Genomic DNA, 23,492 nt, shown 5'->3' with positions numbered 1-23,492 from the left:
TACTACAAATCAACATTACCGTCTGTAGCATAGCTTCAGAACTATAAACAGATGCAGGAGAAACTACCTAACGCCCAACGAATCAAGCACTACAATAACAGACGCAACACTGCGTCCACATACAAAGCATTAACAACATCTGATGCGGCTCCAAAACAATCACAAATCTCGCACTTACTCCGTTTCGTTGGCTACCACCACTAAAATCGACAACATAGAAGACATAGGAAAACAAATACAGAAGATTACCCGTCTCGCCGGCGGCGCGCATGTCTTCCACGCCCATGAAACGACGAACTGGATGGACTAGGGCGCGAGCTGCAACCTTCCCCATCGCTGTTAGCCCCGGCTGCGGCGTCGCAACCCCCTCCGATGCTGGTTGAGCAGGACGTGGCGTCCCTGCAGCAACCGCCCATCCGACGCCGGCCGAGCATGACGAGGCGTCCCCGCAGCCACCGCCCCCTCCGATATCAGCCGAGCGGGATGCAGCGCCGCCGCGACCTTCTCTGCCATGCTCCGCCTCCTCACAAGACATGGGGAGGAGTGGTGAGGGCTTCAGACAAGTAATAAAGATTTTTTTTTAAAAAAAAGCAACTATAGAACAGATAGGAAAATGAGACAGAACTGGTTGAGATTCAGGAAGACATAGGACGGAGTGGTGATTTTTTTTTCGAGAGTTCGCAACCGCATACCTTACTTCTTACTTTTATAGAAGGCATAAACAAAATTTACAAGAAAGACCTACTACAAACAGCAAGCCTAAGACTCCATTGATACGATACAAAAGGCTATTATCTAACCATTGTCAAAGACTCCCCTCCCCTCCCTATGCGCTGCTCTAATCAACCCGTAAAAAAGTGGTTGTGCCCAATTATAAAACAGCTAGTTGTTTATTAGAAAAAGTGTAAAATTATGATCTTCCTAGACGGAAACAAGCGCACATAGGGTTGCCCGCTAATGCAGGGCACCACTCGTCTTCCTACTCTCACGCGTTCACGCGTAAATCTTGAAGCACTAGAGGCCCCGCCACTAGATTGACAAGGACCTTTGAGTATCGTTTTTTTCATCGATCACCGTCATCTTTTTTTTGAAATACCTGATTTTGATTCATGATAAGTAGCGTTGATTCAGTACAAAGTTGGTGTAGTAAATCATTGACACTTCATATGGAATTATGGATTGTACTAGACCACCGTCACTTATTATAAAGTGGAGGGAGTAATTTGTTTTTATTGCTTTATATCTACTTAGAAAGCAAACTGTAAGGGCGACGCTGAGCATCGGCCGACTGAAAAAGAGAGAAAAATCGGTCATCCTCCGCTTCGTCCAATCGAGATCCGACGTCCAGAATCAACCGTAATGTAACTTTTACGTTTTGCCCCTATTTTTTGAAAACTCAACCCGCAGTCCTTCTCTTCCCCAGTTAAACTGAAAAGTTATATCCCTTTGGGCATGACATCCTCAATATTTACAACAAAAATGCCACCCGACGACAGATCTGAGTCATAACAAGTATTACAGCAAAATCCTCACCCCGCTTACAAAAAAAATACTATTACAACAAAATATTCACAACAAAATTTCAAAATATAAATGTTATAAAAAGTGGATAATTAACAACTACTTTTCTACATGTTGGTTTACAACAAAAATTGACAACAATTACAATAAAAAATCAAAAGCTATAACAACAAAAAACATGTGTTCGTGACTATAAAAAAATTGGTTAAACAATAACACATTTTCTATATATTTAATTACAATAAAAATCACCAACTATTTTACCAAAAATTATAGACGATTACAACAAAACAATTTATGGCAAACGCCCAGGTAAACATTACAACATCTCTGACGTGCTTTCTTTATAAATTTTATACGCAGTTGTTACAAAACTAACGAACGTATACAACATCTCTACGTGGGGCATGACGAAGCTAGAATGCGCTGGCTGCTTTGCTTGCATGGGCTGCGCTGGCTACTTTGCTTGCATGGGCTAAAATCACAGCAGGAAGTGTTTATGGGCTAATGGGCCTGTTCGAACACGGGGCGGAGCGGGGCGAGCCGCGTTGAAATAGCACGACCGATCTTTCCCCCCCCCCCCGATCGGTCGGCTGACAACAAGCGTTTTCCTTTTATTATACACGTGAGTTTTTTGCATTTATTCTATTGGCATATTGCGGAAAAAAAACCGGAGCAACTAGTAGTAATCATACGGGAGGAGTACCATCTCCCATGGATGGATCTGATGTCTTCCTGTATGTCGTGTTCTGACAGCTTGCGCGTCTGGAAACCTCTCTCGCTCACCTTCGCATGTTCCGTGCGCGCGCAGCTGAACCGCATCGGCCCACATTTCTCGTGATCTCTTCTCTGTAAGTTATCACGCTCAGCATCATCCCACCTACAGTAGCTTCCATCAGGCCATCACACCATGCCGCCCACCGCCGCCTCCTCCACGTACACCAGGTACGAGACGCGCCGCCGCGACCCCAACCCCGGCGCAGCCGCGCTCCTCATCATCGACGTGCAGGGCCACTTCGCGTCGCTGACGGCGCCGGCCATGCCGGCCATCGCCACCACCGTGGCGCTCTGCCGCGGCGCCGGCATCCCAGTCATCTACACCCGCCACGTCGACCCCGTGCCGCGAAGCCGCCCGCTCGCAGAGTGGTGGGCGGGCGACCATATCGGCGCCGGAACGCCGGCCGCCGAGCTGCTCCCCGGAGCCGGCCGCGCCGCGGGGGACCTGGTCGTGGAGAAGAGCACGTACAGCGCCTTCGCCTCCGGCACGGGGCTGGAGGAGGCGCTGCGCGGGATGGGCGTGGAGGAGGTGATCGTGGCGGGCGTGATGAGCAACCTGTGCTGCGAGACCACCGCGCGGGACGCGTTCGTCAGGGGCTTCCGGGTCTTCTTCTCGGCCGACGCCACGGCCACGGCCAGCCGGGACCTCCACGAGGCGACGCTCGCGAACATGGCCTATGGGTTCGCCTACATCGTCGACTGCGAGCGGCTGGAGGCGGCATTCGGGAAGGACAAGTGAAGTCAAGTGCGAACAGAACATCAAGCTCTGTAGTTTCCCAGCTACTGTATATATGTTCTTCATGCAACTGAACTGAACTATCCGCGACTCTGTTTTCAACTGCCTAATGCCCTTTGCACTACTATTCCTTCAAAACCGTGCTTGTTAAGCCCTAGCCAATACCACATCTTGATGCTAGTTTCAGTGTTTCATATAATTGCCAGTTTGAGTTCTTCTCTAGTTGAGAAGCTGGCCAGAGACCCAAGAGTAGGAGATCAATGTGTTGAGTTTGTTGATCCAGATTGCCTTCACTTGTCAGTACCATTCAAACTCACTGCTTTGATCCTTTTTCGTTTTCCACATTGGCTCAGTCTGGCCTGGAACATATTGTGCACAAAGTAAAACAGGAACACTAGGCCAGCAGTCAACGACTTTTATATAAGCAAAGTACCATATCATTTTCAGTGAAGAATTACTGAGTTATTCAGCCGCCACAATATTATCAGTTTGACTTCACATCTATATTAAAGCCTAATAATTTCAGGTTTATCTGTAATTCAGTATCACTGGACCAGCATGGAATTTTGACATCAACCTGAAAGCAGTGACTTCAGAACTCATTCTGTCCGATGCAAGTTTCCCATCTCACGGTCCAGGATTCAGCGGCCTGGTTCATAAATCACAATCAAGAGCCGACTTCGCAAATATGGCTCATGATTTCCATCTGAGAGTATGGTAATTCCCAGCTGTTGTCATGTTGATTACTTCTCTTTATCAAAAAAAAATGTTGATTACTTCTAGGTGTGAGCAAAATGGTGAGAATTATGTCTTGCAACAGCAGAACTACACGAGAAGATAGAATATGAATGTGTATGCAGAAGTACGAATCAACAAATGGAATAAATCAATCATGACAAAGCATCAAAAATATTTGATGCATGTCTCAGTTTGTGTAGTGAGAACATAATATTGTTCCCTTTTTTTCCTAACCAGCCATGGCTGTGATATATCAGGTGGAAAGGAAACAAGGCAAATATAAACGTACAAACAACATTTTCTTTCATCCCCATAGCACAAAACAAACATTATCATCAGTGAACCAAGACACAGAACTCAAAAGGTTAGACCTTAATTCATCACACAACTGATGGTCCCTCTGTTCCCATATTTACCTCGCCTATAGTTCCACCAAGATCCAGCACATCACAGCTGTCAACTGCATCCAACAGAAGGGAACCACATCGGTACCCCATCGAAATATAGAATATTCTTTGTTAAAGACCCATGCCAGAAATTTTTCTTCCAGAAGAACTATGAGAACATGCCATATGTGATACGGAATTATATCACAAATCAGAATCTCCAGTACATGAAACTAAAATTACACAGTAAAGAAGAAAAATAAATTTCAGAAACATCATGATTTTGTTTTAATTAAGACTGTTTTTACTACCCATCTAGGGATTTTTTCCTAACATTGTCTTATGGAGGTAATGCAGGTCATAATGCACAACAAGATTCAGGGCTAATAGTCAGATACAATAGGTTTTTTGTGTACTCAGGTAAGCTCACACGAATTACTTGACAACACACCTAAGTAGAAATTTACACAATAAAGAAGAGTGATAAATTTCAGAAGTACCATGATTTTGTATCAATACAGATGGTTTTACTTCCCATCTGTAAAACAGCACGTGATATTTTCCCTAATGTTGTCTTAAGGAGGCAATGCATGACATAATGCACAACAAGATTAAGGGCTAATACGCTGCAATCTCAGATGTAATAGAATTTTGGTGTAATCAGATAAGTTCACACGAATTACTTGACAACACACCTGAACGAAAATTATGTTCTTCTGTCAAACGTTAGAATTTCTAATATTCATACACTTAATTTGTTCCGTGGCTTCCATAGTCCCCTTCAGGTAAATCCTTGCGCTCCTGCTCACCTTGGTACAGCTCCTCTTCTGATGGCTCCACCCAATCTGATTCTTCCAGAAGCTGAAATATTGGGCTGCAAAACGAAGCATCATCAGTGTCTTCACAATGCCCATGTTGCTCCTCAGTTCCCTCGTTCATCCGATGAGCTGCCTCCTTGAGTTCCTTACGCTGACACTTCTGTTTCTTGCTGCCGGCCCTTCTCCTCTGCAGGTCTTCCAACTTCTTCCTCTCTTCCTCCTCCCTCTGATGATGGAGCATCAGCTCCTTCTGCTGCCCTGTCACCGTTTCCGTCTTTCGATGATCCTGTTTCTGATGCATGATCTTTTTCTCTTGCTCGTCTTGCTCATACATCTGGTAAAGCTTCTTGATCAGATTCTCCAGTGTGGCGGTAACGTCGATAAAATCAAGACCATCGCTGGCGTACAACGGCTCCTCCGTGAACCTGGAAGACACGTAGAACCAGCGCTCGGTGAAGGTCATGGCGACGGTGATGGAGTAGCAGTGCAGCATAAACAGGATGTCATGGACCTTAACACCGAGCCCTCTCACATACGACATGATGGAGATCCCGTCGCCTCGGGGCAACCTCTTGATGACAGCCACCTCCCTGAGCGCGAGCGGCACGGAGGAGCCTGGATCGTCTTTGCATCGCCGCCTTCCCATGTACTTGACGTCGACATGGCCCGAGATCGCACCAGGTTGCCCGCCCTCCCCCGCCTGCTCCAGGTGGAATCCGTCAGGTCCGGCCGCCAGGCGCGCGACGCGCAGAGCGTTCGTGTACCCCGCTCGCTCGGGCGGGAAGCGGGCGTGCTTCTTCTGCCGCCACGATACCTGCGCGTTCTTGGCCGATGCCTTCATCTTGAAGAGGAAGAAGGGGCACTTGGGGTCTTGCTTCTTCCTGTCGATGACAGGCGGGTGCTCCCACTCGAACAGCTCAGGGTCCTTGCGCCGCCTGTCGAAGGAGGCGAGCAGCTGCTGGAGTAGGAGAGCCTGTACCTCCTCCTCGGACTTCAGTCCCGTGCGGACGGCGAGGGAGAGGACCTCGTTTGCATTCATACCGCTCTCGACGGCGAGGAAGATGGCCTTCTGCGCCTCCTCGTCCTTGACACCGCTATTGACGGCCAGGCAGAAGAGCTTCTCCACCTCTTCAACTTTGAGCGCGCTCCCGGCGGCGGAGTAGAGGGCTACCTCGGACGTGGGGCCGACGGCGAGGGGGTGGACATCCTCCACTTCCTCCGCCTTGGCGATGGAGGAGAACTCCTCTGACGGGGGCACCATCCGTGCGACGTGTTGACAGAGTCGGTCTCCGGCTTCAATCGATCGCGATGGGCCTTCCCCGCCGAGGCGGGTGATATTATTGGCTGATATAGTGATATCGAGTTCTTCTCCGTTTCGATGGAGAATTGACTTTCATCTATTTTATCGGGAATACATGTTTTTTTAGGGGAATCGGGAATATAATGATTTTTTCTAGCACGGGCTCCATGGTAATCTATTGGGCCATGTTTACAGTTTGGAACTTGTTGTCAGCCGACCGATCGGGGGGAAAGATCGGTCGTGCTGTTTCAGCGCGGCTCGCCCCGCTCCGTCCCGTGTTCGGACAGGCCCATTAGCCCATAAACACTTCCTGCTGTGATTTTAGCCCATGCAAGCAAAGTAGCCAGCGCAGCCCATGCAAGCAAAGCAGCCAGCGCCATTCTAGCTTCGTCATGCCGCACGTAGAGATGTTGTATACGTTCGTTAGTTTTGTAACAATTGCGTATAAAATTTATAAAGAAAGCACGTCAGAGATGTGTAATGTTTACCTGGGCGTTTGCCATAAATTGTTTTTTTTGTAATTGCCTATAATTTTTGGTAAAATAGTTGGTGATTTTTATTGTAATTAAATATATAAAAAATGTGTTATTGTTTAACCAATTTTTCCATAGTCACGAACACATTTTTTGTTGTTGTTATAGCTTTCGATTTTTTATTGTAATTGTTGTCAATTTTTGTTGTAAACCAACATGTAGAAAAGTAGTTGTTAATTATCCACTTTTTATAACATTTATATTTTGAAATTTTGTTGTGAATATTTTGTTGTAATAGTATATTTTTTTGTAAGTGGGGTGAGGATTTTGTTGTAATACTCGTTATGACTCAGATCTGTCGTCGGGTGGCATTTTTGTTGTAAATATTGAGGATGTCAGGCCCAAAAGGATATAACTTTTCAATTTAACTGGGGAAGAGAAGGACTGCGGGTTGAGTTTCCAAAAAATAGGGGGCAAAACGTAAAAGTTACATTACGATTGATTCTGGACGTCGGATCTCGATCGGACGGAGCGGAGGACGACCAATTTTTCTCTCTTTTTCAGTCGGCCGACGCTCAGCGTCGCCCATAATAAAAGTAGCCACAATATATTCTAAAAATCCATAAAATTCTATCTCGTTTGAAGTATATTTTGACAAATGATATCATTACAACTTGTCCATTTATATTCAAAGAAAACGGAGCTGAAATTCAAGTTGTGCATCGATATTCAAACAAATTGGAATCATATACCTTTAAGTTGAAATTCAAAGAAAACGGAGGAAGAGCCAGCTGAGATGCGTGAAGGAGAAAAGGATAACTGAAGCGGGCCCGAGAAGAGATGACTTTGCTCGGTGGTGATGCAGTGTCTGATTGGTGACATGATGGGATGTTGGGGCTTCTCTTCATGCAGAAACTAAGCGTCGACGGGAATAGGTAAAAAAATGGACTCGGCGAAGCATAGTGGGTCAGGCGGTGTTGTGGTTGTCTTCTTCTCTAGCAATGCAACACTGCCTAGTCGACCTGCTGCTCCAGTCCGTCTTGATAAGTCCATTTTGCATCACTATTTTATATCTTAATTTGTTGTTATTCATTGATATATTTTATATTTGGAGATGATACTTATGTTATTTCATCTATTTTGCATGTTTCATGATTATTGGAGGATCGCGCACCGAGTCGGGATTCTGCTGGAAAAAGCACCGTCAGAATGCAATATTTCGGAAGATCAACAGTTGACGGAAATTATATGAAAAATCCTATTTTTCCAGAAGACGAAGGGAGCTAGAAGGGGGAGTCGAGGAGGGCCGAGGTGGGCCCACCTCATAGGCTGGCGCGGCCCAAGGCCTGGCCGCGCCGCCTTATGAGGAGGGGGCCCACAGCCCCCTCTTGCCTCCTTTTCTTCGCGTACATCTTCGTCCCTAAAAACCTAAGCCCTAGAGGATAGTCGCGAGGAGTAACAGCCGCCTCTGCGGGGCGGAGAACACCAGAGAGAAAAGAGCTCTCCGGCAGGCTGAAATCCGCCGGGGAAATTCCCTCCCGGAGGGGGAAATCGACGCCATCGTCACCGTCATTGAGCTGGACATCATCTCCATCATCATCACCATCATCATCATCATCACCGCCATCTTCACCGCTGCACCTCGTCACCGCTGTAATAATTTGGGTTTGATCTTGATTGTTTGATAGGGGAAACTCTCCCGGTGTTGATTTCTACTTGTTATTGATGCTATTGAGTGAAACTATTGAACCAAGGTTTATGTTCAGATTGTTATTCACCATCATATCACCTCTGATCATGTTCCATATGATGTCTCGTGAGTAGTTCGTTTAGTTCTTGAGGACATGGGTGAAGTCTAAATGTTAGTAGTGAATTATGTTGGTTAATATTCAATGTTGTGATATTTTAAGTTGTGGTGTTATTCTTCTAGTGGTGTCGTGTGAACGTCGACTACATGACACTTCACCATTTATGGGCCTAGGGGAATGCATCTTGTATTCGTTTGCCAATTGCAGGGTTGCCGGAGTGACAGAAACCTAAACCCCCGTTGATATATCGGTGCAGGAGGGATAGCAGGATCTCGCAGTTTAAGGTCGTGGTTAGATTTATCTTAATTACTTTCTTGTAGTTGCGGATGCTTGCAAGGGGTATAATCACAAGTATGTATTAGTCCTAGGAAGGGCGGTACATTAGCATAGGTTCACCCACACAACACATATCAAAACAATGAAGATTAATCAGCTATATGAAGCGAAAGCACTAGACTAAATTCCCGTGTGTCCTCAAGAACGTTTGGTCATTATAAGTAAACAAACCGGCTTGTCCTTTGTGCTAAAAAGGATTGGGCCACTCGCTGCAATTATTTCTCTCGCACTTTACTTACTTGTTCTTTATTCATCTGTTATATCAAAACCCCCTGAATACTTGTCTGTGAGTATTTACAGTGAATCCTTCATCGAAACTGCTTGTCAACACCTTCTGCTCCCCGTTGCGTTCGACACTCTTACTTATCGAAGATACTACGATACACCCCCTATACTTGTGGGTCATCAAGACTATTTTCTGGCGTCGTTGCCGGGGAGTGAAGCGCTATTGGTAAGTGGAATTGGTAAGGGAAACTTTTTACTGTACGTGTTGTTTTTATTTCTGCCTGCTGCTATAATTCATTATGGAGAGGTCTTCTCTTGAATTCCTCTTTGGAAAATCTACTAGTACTGCAAGGGTAGTGGATGAGGCGCCAGGTGAGGAAGTAATACCATATAAAATACCTACGAAAATTATTGAACATGTTATGGATAACCGCTATGAAGGGGATGGAACTCGTCCATCCTGGTGATCATTTCATCGTTTTTGCATGAATTATGCGGGTTATTCAAATGTGCAGGTATTGCTATGAATGAAGTTAGGAAGAAGCTATTCTCTATATCGCTGTCTCGGTAAAGCGGCGCATTGGTATAAATTGTTGAAGAATGGTGATTCTCTTGATTGGGAGGACATTGTGCCTTTATTTTATTCCAAATTTTATCCTCCAAGTGAAATTCACAAAGATCGGAACCGCATATATAATTTCTGGCCTCATGATGGAGAGAGTATTGCCCAAGCTTGGGGGAGATTGAAGTCTTTAATGCTCAAATGCCCCATTCATGAGCTTCCCGGTAATATTATTATTGATAATTTCTATGCAAGACTTGTCTTTTCAAGATAAGACTTTGCTTTGGATACTTCTTGTTACGGCTCATTTACACGCAATAAAGAAGAGTTTAAAAGGGACCTTCTTGATCGGATCCAGGAGAATACCGAAGGATGGGAGAACGACAAAGACGAGAGAGTCGGTATAAACTATGATTATAAATGCATTGAAGTTTTTATGGATACTGATAAATTTCGTAATATGAATGCTACTTATGGTCTTGATTCTCAAGTCGTTGCAAATTTTTATAAAGCTTTTGCATCTCACTTTGAATTGCCTAGGAAGAATTTTGATAAGTATCATGAACCTTATAAAGATAAAATTGATCCATCTATAAATAAATGTGCTATAATTGAAACTGTAGATCATATTCTTCCTGAAGCTTATATTGAAAAAACTCCTTTCCCTGCTAAAATGAAGGAGTACTCTGTTATATCTAGTGCGGTTAATAAAAGTGCAAAGAAACCTGTAGAACCTGAAGAACAAATTAAGGTTGCACCTGCTGTTGCAATAGTTAAAGATCTTGTGACTGAAAATGTAGAAGATGGTCATATTATTTTTTGTGAAGATGCTTCTAATATTGTTTCGCATCCTAATAAGTCTAGGAAAGCCAGTGTTCCTATGCTCTCTGTTAGAATTGGTGATCATTGTTATTATGGTTTATGCGACATTGGTGCAAGTATTAGCGCCATTCCTTATGAGCTTTATACGAAGATTATGCATGAAATTGGTTCTTGTGAACTTGAAGATATTGATGTGGTTATTCGGCTAGCTAATAGAGAAACTATCTCTCCTATTGGTATTGTTCGAGATGTGGAAGTTCTATGTGGTAAGATTAAATATCCTGCTGACTTTTTGGTACTTGGTTCTGCTTGCTAGTAAGTATTGTCCTATTATTTTTGGTAGACCTTTTCTAAATACTTGTGGAGCTGTTATAGATTGCAAGAAGGAAAAAATTATGACTAAATTTTCTGGTGAATCTTATGAGTTTAATTTCTCTAAATTTGCCAAAACTCCTTATAAAGCTGATTTGCCTAATAATGATTTTGCAGAGATGTGAAGAAACTAACCTTGTTCTTAATTTGGAGAAATGCCACTTTATGGTTAATGAAGGAATTGTATTGGGACATAAAATTTCCGAGAAAGGTATTGAAGTTGATAGAGCTAAAGTTGAAGCAATTGAGAAGATGCCCTATCCTAGGGATGTTAAAGGTATTCGTAGTGTTCTTGGTCATGCTAAGTTTTATAGGAGATTTATTAAAGATTTCTCCAAGATTTCAAAGCCTCTTACTAATCTTCTTCAAAAAGATGTACCTTTTGTTTTTGATGATGATTGTAAGGAAGCTTTTGAAACTCTAAAGAAAGCCTTAACAACTGCTCTCCGTAGTTGAACCTCCTGATTGGAATTTGCCTTTTGAAATTATGTGTGACGCTAGTGATTTTGCTGTAGGCGCTGTTCTTGGACAGCGAGTAGATAAACAATTGAATGTTATTCATTATGCTAGCAAAACTCTTGATGCTGCTCAAAGAAATTATGCTACAACTGAAAAAGAATTATTAGTCGTAGTCTTTGCTTGTGATAAGTTTAGATCCTATATTGTTGATTCAAAAGTTACAATTCATACTGATCATGTGCAATTAGATACCTTATGACAAAGAAAGATGCTAAGCCAAGGCTTATTAGATGGGTACTTCTTTTGCAAGAATTTGATCTGCATATTATAGATAGGAAAGGTGTCGATAATCCTGTTGCTTGATAATTTGTCTAGATTGGAAAATATTACTTATGATCCCATTCCTGTTAATGATAGTTTTCCAAATGAACAATTGGCTGTAATAAAGGTGAGCTCGCGAGATAGTCCTTGGTACGCTGATTATGCTAACTTTATTGTATCCAAGTACTTGCCTCCCACCTTTTCAGCTCAGCAAAAGGAGGAAATTCTTTTATGATTTGAGGCATTATTTTTGGGATGATCCACACTTATATAAAGAAGGAGTAGATGGTATTCTGCGAAGATGTGTTCCTGAATATGAACAACAGGAGATATTGAGTAAATGTCATGGGAGTGTTTATGGAGGACATCACGCCGGAGATAGAACCGCGCAAAAGGTTCTACAATCAGGTTTTTATTGGCCAACTCTCTTCAAAGATGCAGAAAAGTTTATCCTATCTTGTGATCAATGTCAAAGGGTTGGTAATATCTCCAGACGCAATGAAATGCCTATGAATTATACTCTTGTTATTGAACCATTTGATTGTTGGGGATTTGACTTCATGGGTCCTTTCCCTTCTTCGAAGGTAACACTCATATACTTGTCGCTGTTGATTATGTTACTAAATGGGTGGAAGCCATACCTACAAAAAGTGCTGATGGTGAGACCTCTTTAAGAATGCTTTTAGATATTATTTTTCTAGATTTGGAGTTCCTAGATATATTATGACTGATGGAGGTTCTTATTTTATTCATGGTGGTTTTAGAAAAACTCTTGCTAAATATGGTATTAATCATAGAATTGCTTCCGCTTATCATCCTCAAAGTAGTGGGCAAGTAGAATTATCAAATAGAGAGATTAAATCTATCTTGCAAAAGACATTAATAAATCTAGAAAGAAGCTGGCCTATTTAATTGAAAGAAGCACTATGGGCTTATAGAACCGCTTATAAAAATCCCATGGGTATGTCACCGTATAAAATGGTTTATGGAAAAGCTTGTCATTTACCTTTAGAACTAGAGCACAAAGCTTATCTGAGGTATGTGAGAGAACTAAATAAAGATCCTAAACTTGCCGGTAAGAAAAGATTGCTACAATTAAGTTCTCTAGATGAATGGAGAAGTGAAGCATATGAAAATGCTAAACTCTTTAAAGAGAAGGTTATGAAATGGCATGATAGAAGAATTATCAAAAGAGAATTTAATGTTGGAGATAAAGTCCTATTGTATCGGTCTCGTCTCGGATTTTTTGCGGGGAAATTACTCTCAAAATGGGAAGGACCATATGTCATTGATGAGGTGTATCGATCAGGAGCAATTAAAATTAGCTCTCTGCAAGGTAATGCCACACAAGTGGTGAATGGACAAAGACTCAATCATTATATCTCGGGTGATTCTTATAATGAAGATGTTGATGTTATTCAAGTGATAACTCCGGAAGCATTCATCAAGGGCCAAGTTGACGATCTGCGAGTTCGACTTTGAATAGGTAACGATTCGGTAAGAAAAAGTCCGCGTTTAACTTTCCGAACAATGTTTTTGCAACTTCTGGAAAATATGAAAAATTACGAGATCGAAACGGAGTGGAGGAGACACACGAGGAGGTGCCCCCACAGGCCGGCGCGGGCCCCAGCCTGGTCGCGCCACCCTGTGAGGAGGCCCCCTCGTTGCTCCTCTCTGACTCTGGTTCGACCTGGTACTTTCCTTCTGTCGCGATTTTTTTTGCTATATAATCCCCCGGACCCCTGGAGGTCCGTATATCGTTTTCTCGACGTGTTTTGTTTCGAGTCGTTTCGCCGGGATACTGTTTTGATCTAGAAGCACCATGGCCTCCAACAACAAGGACAAGGAGCCTTTGTAGGAAGTAAGGGGATGTCATCAACAAAAACGAAGCGGCAAACTGCGGGGAGTAAGCCAATCTTGGTGGGATCGGTTAACACTGGACACTCTTTCTCATAACTTGCAGGGACCTCTACCGCCTGCTCTTAGCCTCAACTCTTTCCCTGCCGTGGAGGAAGCACTACGGGTCACCGATGAGTTTTGTGATCAATACCGTGCTCTGAGAAGAGAGGTGGAGATACTTCAGGAGGAGAACCAACGACTGCGCAGAATGCTGGAGTATCACTCAATTTCCATCACAAGGCCACCACCGACATCTTTGGACAACAATGAATCTCTTCGAGTCTTAGTGCAGAATTGCCAAGCCGAGAAGCTGAAGTTGAAGGAGATCTTTAAGAATCGCGGGAAGAATTCATCACCACCGCCGGAGGAGTAATTCATCATCGGTATTGGCATCCCCTTGGTTTGTTCCAAGCTTGGGGGAGTGCCGCGGTATCAGATCATCACTATCTTTTACCTTTTTACTTTCAAGTAGTGTCATATCATGAGTAGGGAAGTTATCATATAAGATGTGTTGCGGTATGGAAGTATCTCTCTTTAGTTGGTTAACTATGTATCCCTTGGTGTGAGTTATCGTTATGGAATATTAATGAGAAGTCTTATCATTTACATATTGCACATCTTATTTTTGTTTGCAATTTCTATTATATGATTGATCTTGTTGTTAGTATTGGTATCACTTTGGGAGCATTGAGTAATCTATTTGGTTTTGGCAAACTTAGCATTGGTCAATAGCAACAACACTTTAAGTTTTAAGTAGAGAAGAGGAAATACATGTAGATATGTTATTATCTTTTTGCTAGTTCCTAGCTTAGTATTCTGAAGTTAAAATTGTTTGTGCTTACAAGTAAGATGCATGATTGTTTTTATCACATGTATATTTGTTTGTTTCCCTCAACTCTTATGCTTGCTAATTAACCATGCTAGCCAAAGACCTGTACCGAGATGGAATACTTCTCGTGCATCCAAAACCCTTAAACCAAACCTATGCCGTCAGTGTCCACCATAACTACCTACTACGTGGTATTTCCCTGCCATTCCAAGTAAATACTTCATGTGCTACCTTTAAACAATTCAAAAGTTATTACCTCTTATTTATGTCAATGTTTTATAGCTCATGAGGAAGTATGTGGTGTTTTATCTTTCAATCTTGTTGGGCAGCTTCCACTAATGGACTAGTGGCTTCATCCACTTATCCTATAATTTTACAAAAAGAGTCGGCAACGGGGTTCCCAGCCCCAATTAATCAACTTTCATTAATAACTCTCTTCACATGTTTTGCCCTGATTCATCAGTAAGCAACTTAATTTTGCAATAGACACTCCTCCATGGTATGAGATTGTTGGAAGGCACCCGAGGATTCGGTTAGCCATGGCTCGTGTAAGCAAAGGTTGGGGGAGTGTCATCCTTAAATAAACTAAAGTACATGTGTAAACAAAAGAGAAGAGGGATGATCTACCTTGTCGGTAGAGATAACGTCCTTCATGGGAGCCGCTCTTTGGAGGTCTGTTTGGCAAGGGGGTTAGAGTACCCACTACCATTCGTTGACAACAACAAACACCTCTCAAAACTTTACTTTTATGCTCTCTATATGATTTCAAAAACTTAAAAAGCTCTAGCACATGATTTAATCCCTGCTTCCCTCTGCGAAGGCCTGTCTTTTACTTTATGTTGAGTCAGTAGACCTATTTCCCTCCATCTCAAGCAAGCATTTGAGTTATTGTGATCAAATCATTTATATTGTGATCTATTTCATCATGTCTTTTACTCTTCCTTGTTTAGTACAAGTTTTATCTGAATGAATACAGCTTTGAAAGTTATCGATGATTATGAGGAGATTACTATAATTGAGTATGCAAGTTTATTGTAAGCTTTAATATGAGAGCGCTGCTCAATAGATAAGTATAATCTGTTAGCTGTTCTCTGACCAAGAACAAAGTTTGCCATCACCAATTATGATTCCTTATGCACCTTTATTTGGGATTACCTTCTAATTGTTTCAGGTTGAATTATATGAGGAAGTTGTCTACTAGAATGCCTTGTGTGAGTTAATATGATGCTTCTTGTCCGTATTTTATTTATCGACTCTTCACTCCATAAACATGTGGTCTTGTTTACTGAGCTCAGTTTTGCTTGGGGACAAGCGAAGTCTAAGCTTGGGGGAAGTTGATACGTCCATTTTGCATCACTATTTTATATCATAATTTGCTGTTATTCATTGATATATTTTATATTTGGAGATGATACTTATGTTATTTCATCTATTTTGCATGTTTCATGATTATTGGAGGATCGCGCACCGGAGTCAGGATTCTGCTGGAAAAAGCACCGTCAGAATGCAATATTTCGGAAGATCAACAGTTGACGGGAATTATATGAAAAATCCTATTTTTCCAGAAGACGAAGGGAGCCAGAAGGGGGAGCCGAGGAGGGCCGAGGTGGGCCCACCTCATAGGCTAGCGCGGCCCAAGGCCTGGCCGCGCCGCCTTGTGAGGAGGGGGCCCACAGCCCCCTCTTGCCTCCTTTTCTTCGCGTACATCTTCGTCCCGAACACCTAAGCCCCAGAGGATAGTCACGAGGAGTAACAGCCGCCTTTGCGGGGCGGAGAACACCAGAGAGAAAAGAGCTCTCCGGCATGCTGAAATCCGCCGGGGAAATTCCCTCCCGGAGGGGGAAATCGACGCCATCGTCACCGTCATCGAGCTGGACATCATCTCCATCATCATCATCACCATCATCATCATCATCACCGCCATCTCCACCGCTGCACCTCGTCACCGCTGTAACAATTTGGGTTTGATCTTGATTGTTTGATAGGGGAAACTCTCCCGGTGTTGATTTCTACTTGTTATTGATGCTATTGAGTGAAACTATTGAACCAAGGTTTATGTTCAGATTGTTATTCACCATCATATCACCTCTGATCATGTTCCATATGATGTCTCGTGAGTAGTTCGTTTAGTTCTTGAGGACATGTGTGAAGTCTAAATGTTAGTAGTGAATTATGTTGGTTAATATTCAATGTTGTGATATTTAAGTTGTGGTGTTATTCTTCTAGTGGTGTCGTGTGAACGTCGACTACATGACACTTCACCATTTATGGGCCTAGGGGAATGCATCTTGTATTCGTTTGCCAATTGCGGGGTTGCCGGAGTGACGAAACCTAAACCCCCGTTGGTATATCGGTGCGGGAGGGATAGCAGGGATCTCGAGTTTAAGGCTGTGGTTAGATTTATCTTAATTACTTTCTTGTAGTTGCGGATGCTTGCAAGGGGTATAATCACAAGTATGTATTAGTCCTAGGAAGGGCGGTACATTAGCATAGGTTCACCCACACAACACTTATCAAAACAATGAAGATTAATCAGCTATATGAAGCAAAAGCACTAGACTAAATTCCCGTGTGTCCTCAAGAACGTTTGGTCATTATAAGTAAACAAACCGGCTTGTCCTTTGTGCTAAAAAGGATTGGGCCACTCGCTGCAATTATTTCTCTCGCACTTTACTTACTTGTACTTTATTCATCTGTTATATCAAAACCCCCTGAACACTTGTCTGTGAGCATTTACAGTGAATCCTTCATCGAAACTGCTTGTCAACACCTTCTGCTCCTCGTTGGGTTCGACACTCTTATTTATCGAAAGTACTACGATACACCCCCTATACTTGTGGGTCATCACGTCCCGATCTCGCACTCGACCTCATCTGCTATGGAACGGTCGCCCTAAGTCGCAACCTCCTTCCGAAGTCAGTGAGGCGAGCAAGGTCAGTTTGTAGTACAAGATTCAAAATCATATACAACTTACTATTTAGTTGTCTAATAATGAACCCACATTAGTCCATCTCCAATCTGCAAAAGATCGGAAGTTATTCAGCTGTTTGCATTCCAGATACAATGATTTTCATTCTTCATGTAATTGTATAAATTCCTTCACATATAAATCTTCTCATCAAGATCAATTAATGACCACCCTACCTTCAGTTAACCACCCGTCACCCGACCACATTTTACAAATTGAAACACCTTTCTTGCAATGTAAGTGATGGTTGGCTTGGTTCAAGGTTCAAAGCAACCTCGGGCTAGGACTTCACATCTACCTGAGCAAACAAAAGCATTCAGTTCGTGTCTTATTAACTACTTCTAAGTTTGCTAACCTAAAAAAAAATGACCCGCAAAAAATACGGATAATGAAAATCAACAATTGTTGAACAAAGTTCCTCATACTTATAGATTAGTTCACACAGAACAAACTATGTTACTAATAAGTTAAAAGTGCAGTAAACAAAAATCTATGTATGAGCGGTATTTTGTTTGGCTGAGGACGTACAAAGTTAAATCATGTAGAATCCAGTCTTTAAAAAATAGCATAAGAGGTTATTTAGTTACATATCTACAAAAGAATACCAGGTAAACCATCAAACTACTAATAATAAGGGACATTATATTTGCAAAAATGTATACCTCTAAAGTTGACTTCCCATGACCAAGAGTCGATTTTAGCTTTCCAAAGTTTAATAATTTGCTAGCTTAGTACTCGTGGATTGATATAGAACAATCAACAAATAGACGGTCAACAAATATTGGTCAAAGAGTCACAAAGTATAGTTCACATAAGTCGAACGCGACACAACTACGATTTTCATGTAATTTTGTTTCCAAGAATGTTTAGGTAAGTCGATAGTGCATACAATATATGTTCACATCTTAATCTACAGAAAAACATGGAGCTAACAATTCATAGTAACTTTGATAGAACTACAACAATTCAGTCCAACTAAAAACATTAATATATCAATCTGTGCACATTTTTTGTTGCCAAAACCAGAATAAAACAATTCAACCGATAATCTTTTTGAATTACTGTGTTGTTCACAAGTAGCGGCTTGCGCTGCTGAACCTGTTGATCAATGTTCATATCTATTTAGGAGAATATAGAGTTTAGTTATGCTAATGCTTTGTGAACTAAATCAACAGAGACTTGAAAAAAATACCGATCGGTAAGTGCCTGACTGCCGGCTACTAATTACCTAAGAAGTCTGGTAAAGAAAAACAATATGAAATTTGGCATAGAAGTTGATGAAAGAGGGAAATTATCAGCGGCTATGATACATGCAGCCTGCTCAGCTTAGCCTCTTAGTTGAGTGTCACTTGAAATGCGATCAGGTGAGCATGAGGCATGTGGATTTGACTACTCATTCTCGTAGAATACTGCCTTTAACTTGTTGACTTCGGCGAAGATGTCCGACAAATTCAGCGCTATCAGGTCCGACCTTTCCACCATCCTAGAAGGACACACCTACATGTATAGATGAAACTGATGGGTTCGTTGCATGGAAAACAAAACATTTCTATCGTGAACATGAACAAAAACCAAGATCCAATCTAGGAAGAAGCAAGATCTAATCTACCAAGATCGAAGCAACGATAAGATTGCGAGACTAACCCTCGAAGATTCCAAAGCCTACGAGATTAATCTCGTTGTTGATGTAGTCGATCGTCCGTGCTGCAATCCGGCAGCACTTCCATACTCGGTCGTGCGTACGGTGTCGATGAAGTCCGTCCTCTCCCCGTTCCAGCCCTGTAAAAATTAGAGTCCATCATAAGCGGCTTGTCAATTATTTGTTCGGCAGGACCTTGTACTGTTTCAATATGACGGTCAAGGTTTACTCTCCTTTTCGAGCATCTCGAAAGGACTCCCCTCGCAATGTCATCAAGATTAATCTTCGAATGACGAATCTTTACCCAGATAAGAGCAAACTTCGCCCCGGCAATCATCTGCGCCTTCACAAGGTCTTGAACAGCTTGTACATTCTTGAATTTCTCTATTAGGTCGGTGAATTCTTTGGGCCGGGGATTGCGAGGAAACATGGTTTTATAAACCATACCCAGTGTATCGTGGCATAGATCAATAAATACTCGAGTTTGGGTAGCACGATCTTGAAACTGGACAATACGGCGACATCGTGTCTCATTTGCCCAGATCAACATTGGCTTCCTTGGCAAGTCGCATGAGACTCGCAACCCGCGAGTTAACCCTTTGTTCTTCGGCAGCAACATCTAAAAAGGAACCGATGACAAAAAAGAAGAGCAACATAGTAAGTGGCTGAACAAGAAGAGATAATCTAGTTTGAAGGGGAAAAGGAAGCGCACCAGCCATGTCACTTGCATCAGTCATAAGGTCAAACAAGTATTTTTCACGTTCGGCATAACGAGTAGCTTTGCTAGTAGCAGCTTCTTTAGATTTAAGGGACTCCTGTGCTTGAACAAGTCGCGATCCGATGATTTCCGTACTTGGTCCAGGGCAGTCATAGTTTCCTTTTTTAGCAACTCAGTTGTTGTCGTAGCTCCTCCATTTCCCGGTTCGTCGATTCAGGTACTGAAGATGCATCCGAGGAGATATTTTTAGGATTTTTTGCGGGTTGTGATGCAGCGGGAGACACGTCGGAACATCCAATCTCGGTATAGTTGTCAAAAACTAACCGGAAAGTAAACATATGCTCGACATCAATCATTCTGCAAGTTGAATTTTTTCATTCATCATCATGACATATTAAAAAAAGGAGTTCAAAAGATGCAGCCCACAAGGCGCTTACATGATAGTTGAGAGCAACAAAAGGATAAATATTTACAAACGAAGGAGTACACGATTGTCTACTTGACCTCCGTCTGAGCAGTGCTGGCAGGCAAGCTGTCGGGTCAAGGATGGCGATAATTTTCTTTGAGAAGGCTTTTGCACCCTTTATCAGAGCGGTCCACTTATCGTTGTTCAACCTTCAAACATTCGCAACCTTGGCCCACTCAACCTTCTCGCCGCTGGCCATCACCAGCGCGATGGTGCCTTGAACACCAATCTTCAGACTCGACTGGCGAAGCACCAAAACTGGATCACCTTTGACTGTGAAGCTCTTGGCGAGAAGCTCAAACTTGTCTGGCAGCGCAGCTTTCGGGAAGAACTGCGGGAATATGTGTTTAAGTGCAATTCGTCCCGCCCGCAAGCAGTCGCGTGCCAAGGTGCAGTTCATCTCCAGAATTGATAGAGTATCGAGGAGGGCATCTTCTTCCAAATCTTGGTTCCTGGTATACATATATAAAATGTCTAGATGCATATGCAGATTTTTTTTGATATTTTAAAATATATGTTTTCACACAACAGGTTCAGGAGCCGAATTGGATTTTCCGTTTGTTGTATGCTATCTTGTACCTAGTACATTCAACAGGTGCAATATCAGAAAACGGTGGCAGACGCAAGTTCAGAAACAAGTGCACATATGAGAAAATGATGGAGGTATAGCCATCTAGTCTAGAGAGTAAATGCTGGACCTTTCAATCTATGAAAGAACAAGCACCGTGTTCAAACCCAACGACGGCAAGAGTACAAGATAAGACGTGTGGTCGACGCTCTTTTTGTCAAACTCACATCCTCCGTGCGTAGGTTACAGCTTAGATAGCACACCTCGGTGGAGTGGAGTACAAGTCAAATTTGCAAGACAAAAAACTTGTAGCGCGGGTAAATTGGACGAGAATGCTCGCCTATATGGACACAAGTTGCACCCACATTGTTCAGACTTCATTATTCATGATTATTCACATATAAAACTGTGCTTTCCGGAGTATGGTTACACAGAGCCATATTGCCTGCTACTTCGTCGTCAACCCAAAGTACAGTTTCGAGCGTTGGGCCTATCATCCGAGGGCGGACGAATGGCGCCCGGGCTTGGGTGATCCCGATATTTGTAGGCACTTTTGTGTGGCAAAGCTGCATAGCAGCGTCATTTAATGCTGCTCTGCCGTGGTATGGTGTGGACAGGAATACGTCGTATGATACGCGTGAACAGGATGGTACGCATTTAGTGTAGGTAGGGTGTGGGTGCAGCATCCATGGACGATGTGCAGGTCGGTTAGTGTCAGAACATGAACAGGACAAACCTGCTAATCAGGCACAACATGTACCGGATCGTGGGACAGCGTCGTTGACAAATACCTGATGCTAGGTGGGCAGCCGGGTTTTTTTTAACTTTTTCTTTACATGCTTATTCGGCGATACCCAAGGTCCCTTCTTCTCCAGCACTCCCACCGCTGCCGGCCTGCAAATCGCCGATTTGACCCATGAGACCTTGTTTGGTACTAGAGTTTTAGTGGGAATTAGCGGGGATAATCCGCTCGAAACTTTAAATTCTCATTTATCCCTAATGTATGTTTGGTGCTAGAGTATGAGCGAGTTTAATCCCCACTTATCTCCATTTTTTCCCAAATTTTAGTGTAATTTTTTCAATCCCCAATACTCTACCCCTATCTAGTGGATTGGGGATATGGTTTTGTGGGGATTGGGTGACAGCAGTGATTCACCCAATACTCTAGAGTATTATCCCCACTAATTCCCACTGAAACACTAGTACCAAACAAGGCCTGAGCGGGTAAAACTGCATGTGGAGGCGATCAATCACCGCGCTTGAGCGCGGGAGAAGGATCCCTGGTACGATTTTATGCCGGTTTTCGACAGTGGCTCGAGGATGGTCACCTTCTTCTTTGGAGATGTGGAGCCAAGGTTCGGCGGCCAGTGTACTGGCTATGGTAATGGGCGAAAGCACCAGCACCTGCTCCGGAAATTCCGTGATAGGGGTGAGCGGCCCGGCGGACGGAGTAGACGAGACCCATGGAGAAGCTTCCGTGGCCGACCCCCGCGATGAGGGCGACCGCGCCATCATCTCAAGCTGGAAGACAAGGTACTTGCCCCCATCGACTAAGAGCATGTCTAAGAGAACCCCTAAAAAGGCCAACCCCGTAAAATAACCGCCGAAATACGGGGTAGGTTTCTATCCGGCCGTCTAGCAGACCCCGTAAAACATGCCCCCGCGTCGGTTTTTTTCAATTTCAACTAGGGGTGGCTTCTGGCCCCCTACTTGTGCGGGGCGGGAGAGGAAATACAGGGCAAACCCACCATCCCATTTCAGCTGGGGCGCGCGGAAATTTTAGAATTCCCACCCGTTTTCCCCTGCGCCGCCGCCATAGCCACCCACGCGCCACCGCCGGAAACCTTGAGATCCGGCCCCCTCCGCCGCCCGCCGAGCCGTGCCGCGCCGCGTCCACGCCGGCCGCACCCCCGCCGGACATCCGCGCCCCTCCGCGCGCGCCGCCGCACCCCCACCACGGTCTCCTCCGCCGTCAAACCCACGGTGAGTACTCCGCCGCATTCCTCTTCGTTTTCGCCGGTACAATCGATGTGCTTGGAGGTTGATCTATGCTTCACGGTGGTAGATGACTTCAGAGGATGTGCATATAGAGGATTTGGTGGATTCGTCGACCGATTGGTTCTTGTCGGATTCCGACGATTCGGACCTCGACGAGTTGCTGAACGATGACGACACGGAGATGATGCTGCTCCTGTTCGGCATGAAGCAAATCGAGGACCGCACCAAGCTGCTGGATCAGAGAAAATGATCCACTATGGGGCGTATGTTGCATGGCCAATGAGTTTTTACATTCATTTCCTATTCTTGTATGTGTGAAACAGTTATCTTGATTATTTGATTGCAGGAACATTTGTTATTTGTTTGATTCTTTCATTAGAACATTTGTTGGCAGTTTTAAAAAACATTATTATAATAATGATGATGATTATTGTGTTATTTAAAACTTTTATTTAATAGGAATGTTGTATTGGTCCTAATATCCAATTTGTCAAAAATCCTGTTTTGAGGAGTTGGAAACTCGTCCGAGGTAGCAGACCCCGTATCCCCATTTCGTAAAACAAAATAGTTCGTAGGATTCTGTTTTACGGGGTGGGGATACGGGGTCTGCTAGCTCGGATGAGTTTTTGGCCAGTGGAAAGTGAATACAGGGCCCTCTATTCGCGTTTTACGGGGGCAGAAAAATAGGAATCTGTTACAAATGCTCTAACGCCCTTCAATTTCACAGTTTTGAAACAATTTATACTCTTTTCG

General features: G+C 43.3%; 1 protein-coding gene across 1 annotated transcript; it reads left to right on the top strand.

The window, feature by feature from the left end:
• The first annotated feature begins 2,431 nt into the window (after window positions 1-2,431).
• Window positions 2,432-3,037, top strand: LOC124671600 (nicotinamidase 2-like). Its single transcript, XM_047207957.1, has one exon. The coding sequence runs from the start codon at window positions 2,432-2,434 to the stop codon at window positions 3,035-3,037; it is 606 nt and encodes a 201-aa protein (XP_047063913.1).
• The last annotated feature ends 20,455 nt before the right edge of the window (window positions 3,038-23,492 follow it).

The sequence above is a fragment of the Lolium rigidum genome, chromosome 7, assembly GCF_022539505.1.
Source record: "Lolium rigidum isolate FL_2022 chromosome 7, APGP_CSIRO_Lrig_0.1, whole genome shotgun sequence".
Lineage (NCBI taxonomy): Eukaryota > Viridiplantae > Streptophyta > Magnoliopsida > Poales > Poaceae > Lolium > Lolium rigidum.
The sequence above is the reverse complement of the archived record's forward strand: the minus strand, read 5'-3'. Positions and strand labels throughout refer to the sequence as shown.

Bases quoted from the DNA above. Each gene is read 5' to 3' on its own strand.
- LOC124671600 (XM_047207957.1), top strand. From the start codon at position 2,432: ATGCCGCCCACCGCCGCCTCCTCCACGTACACCAGGTACGAGACGCGC.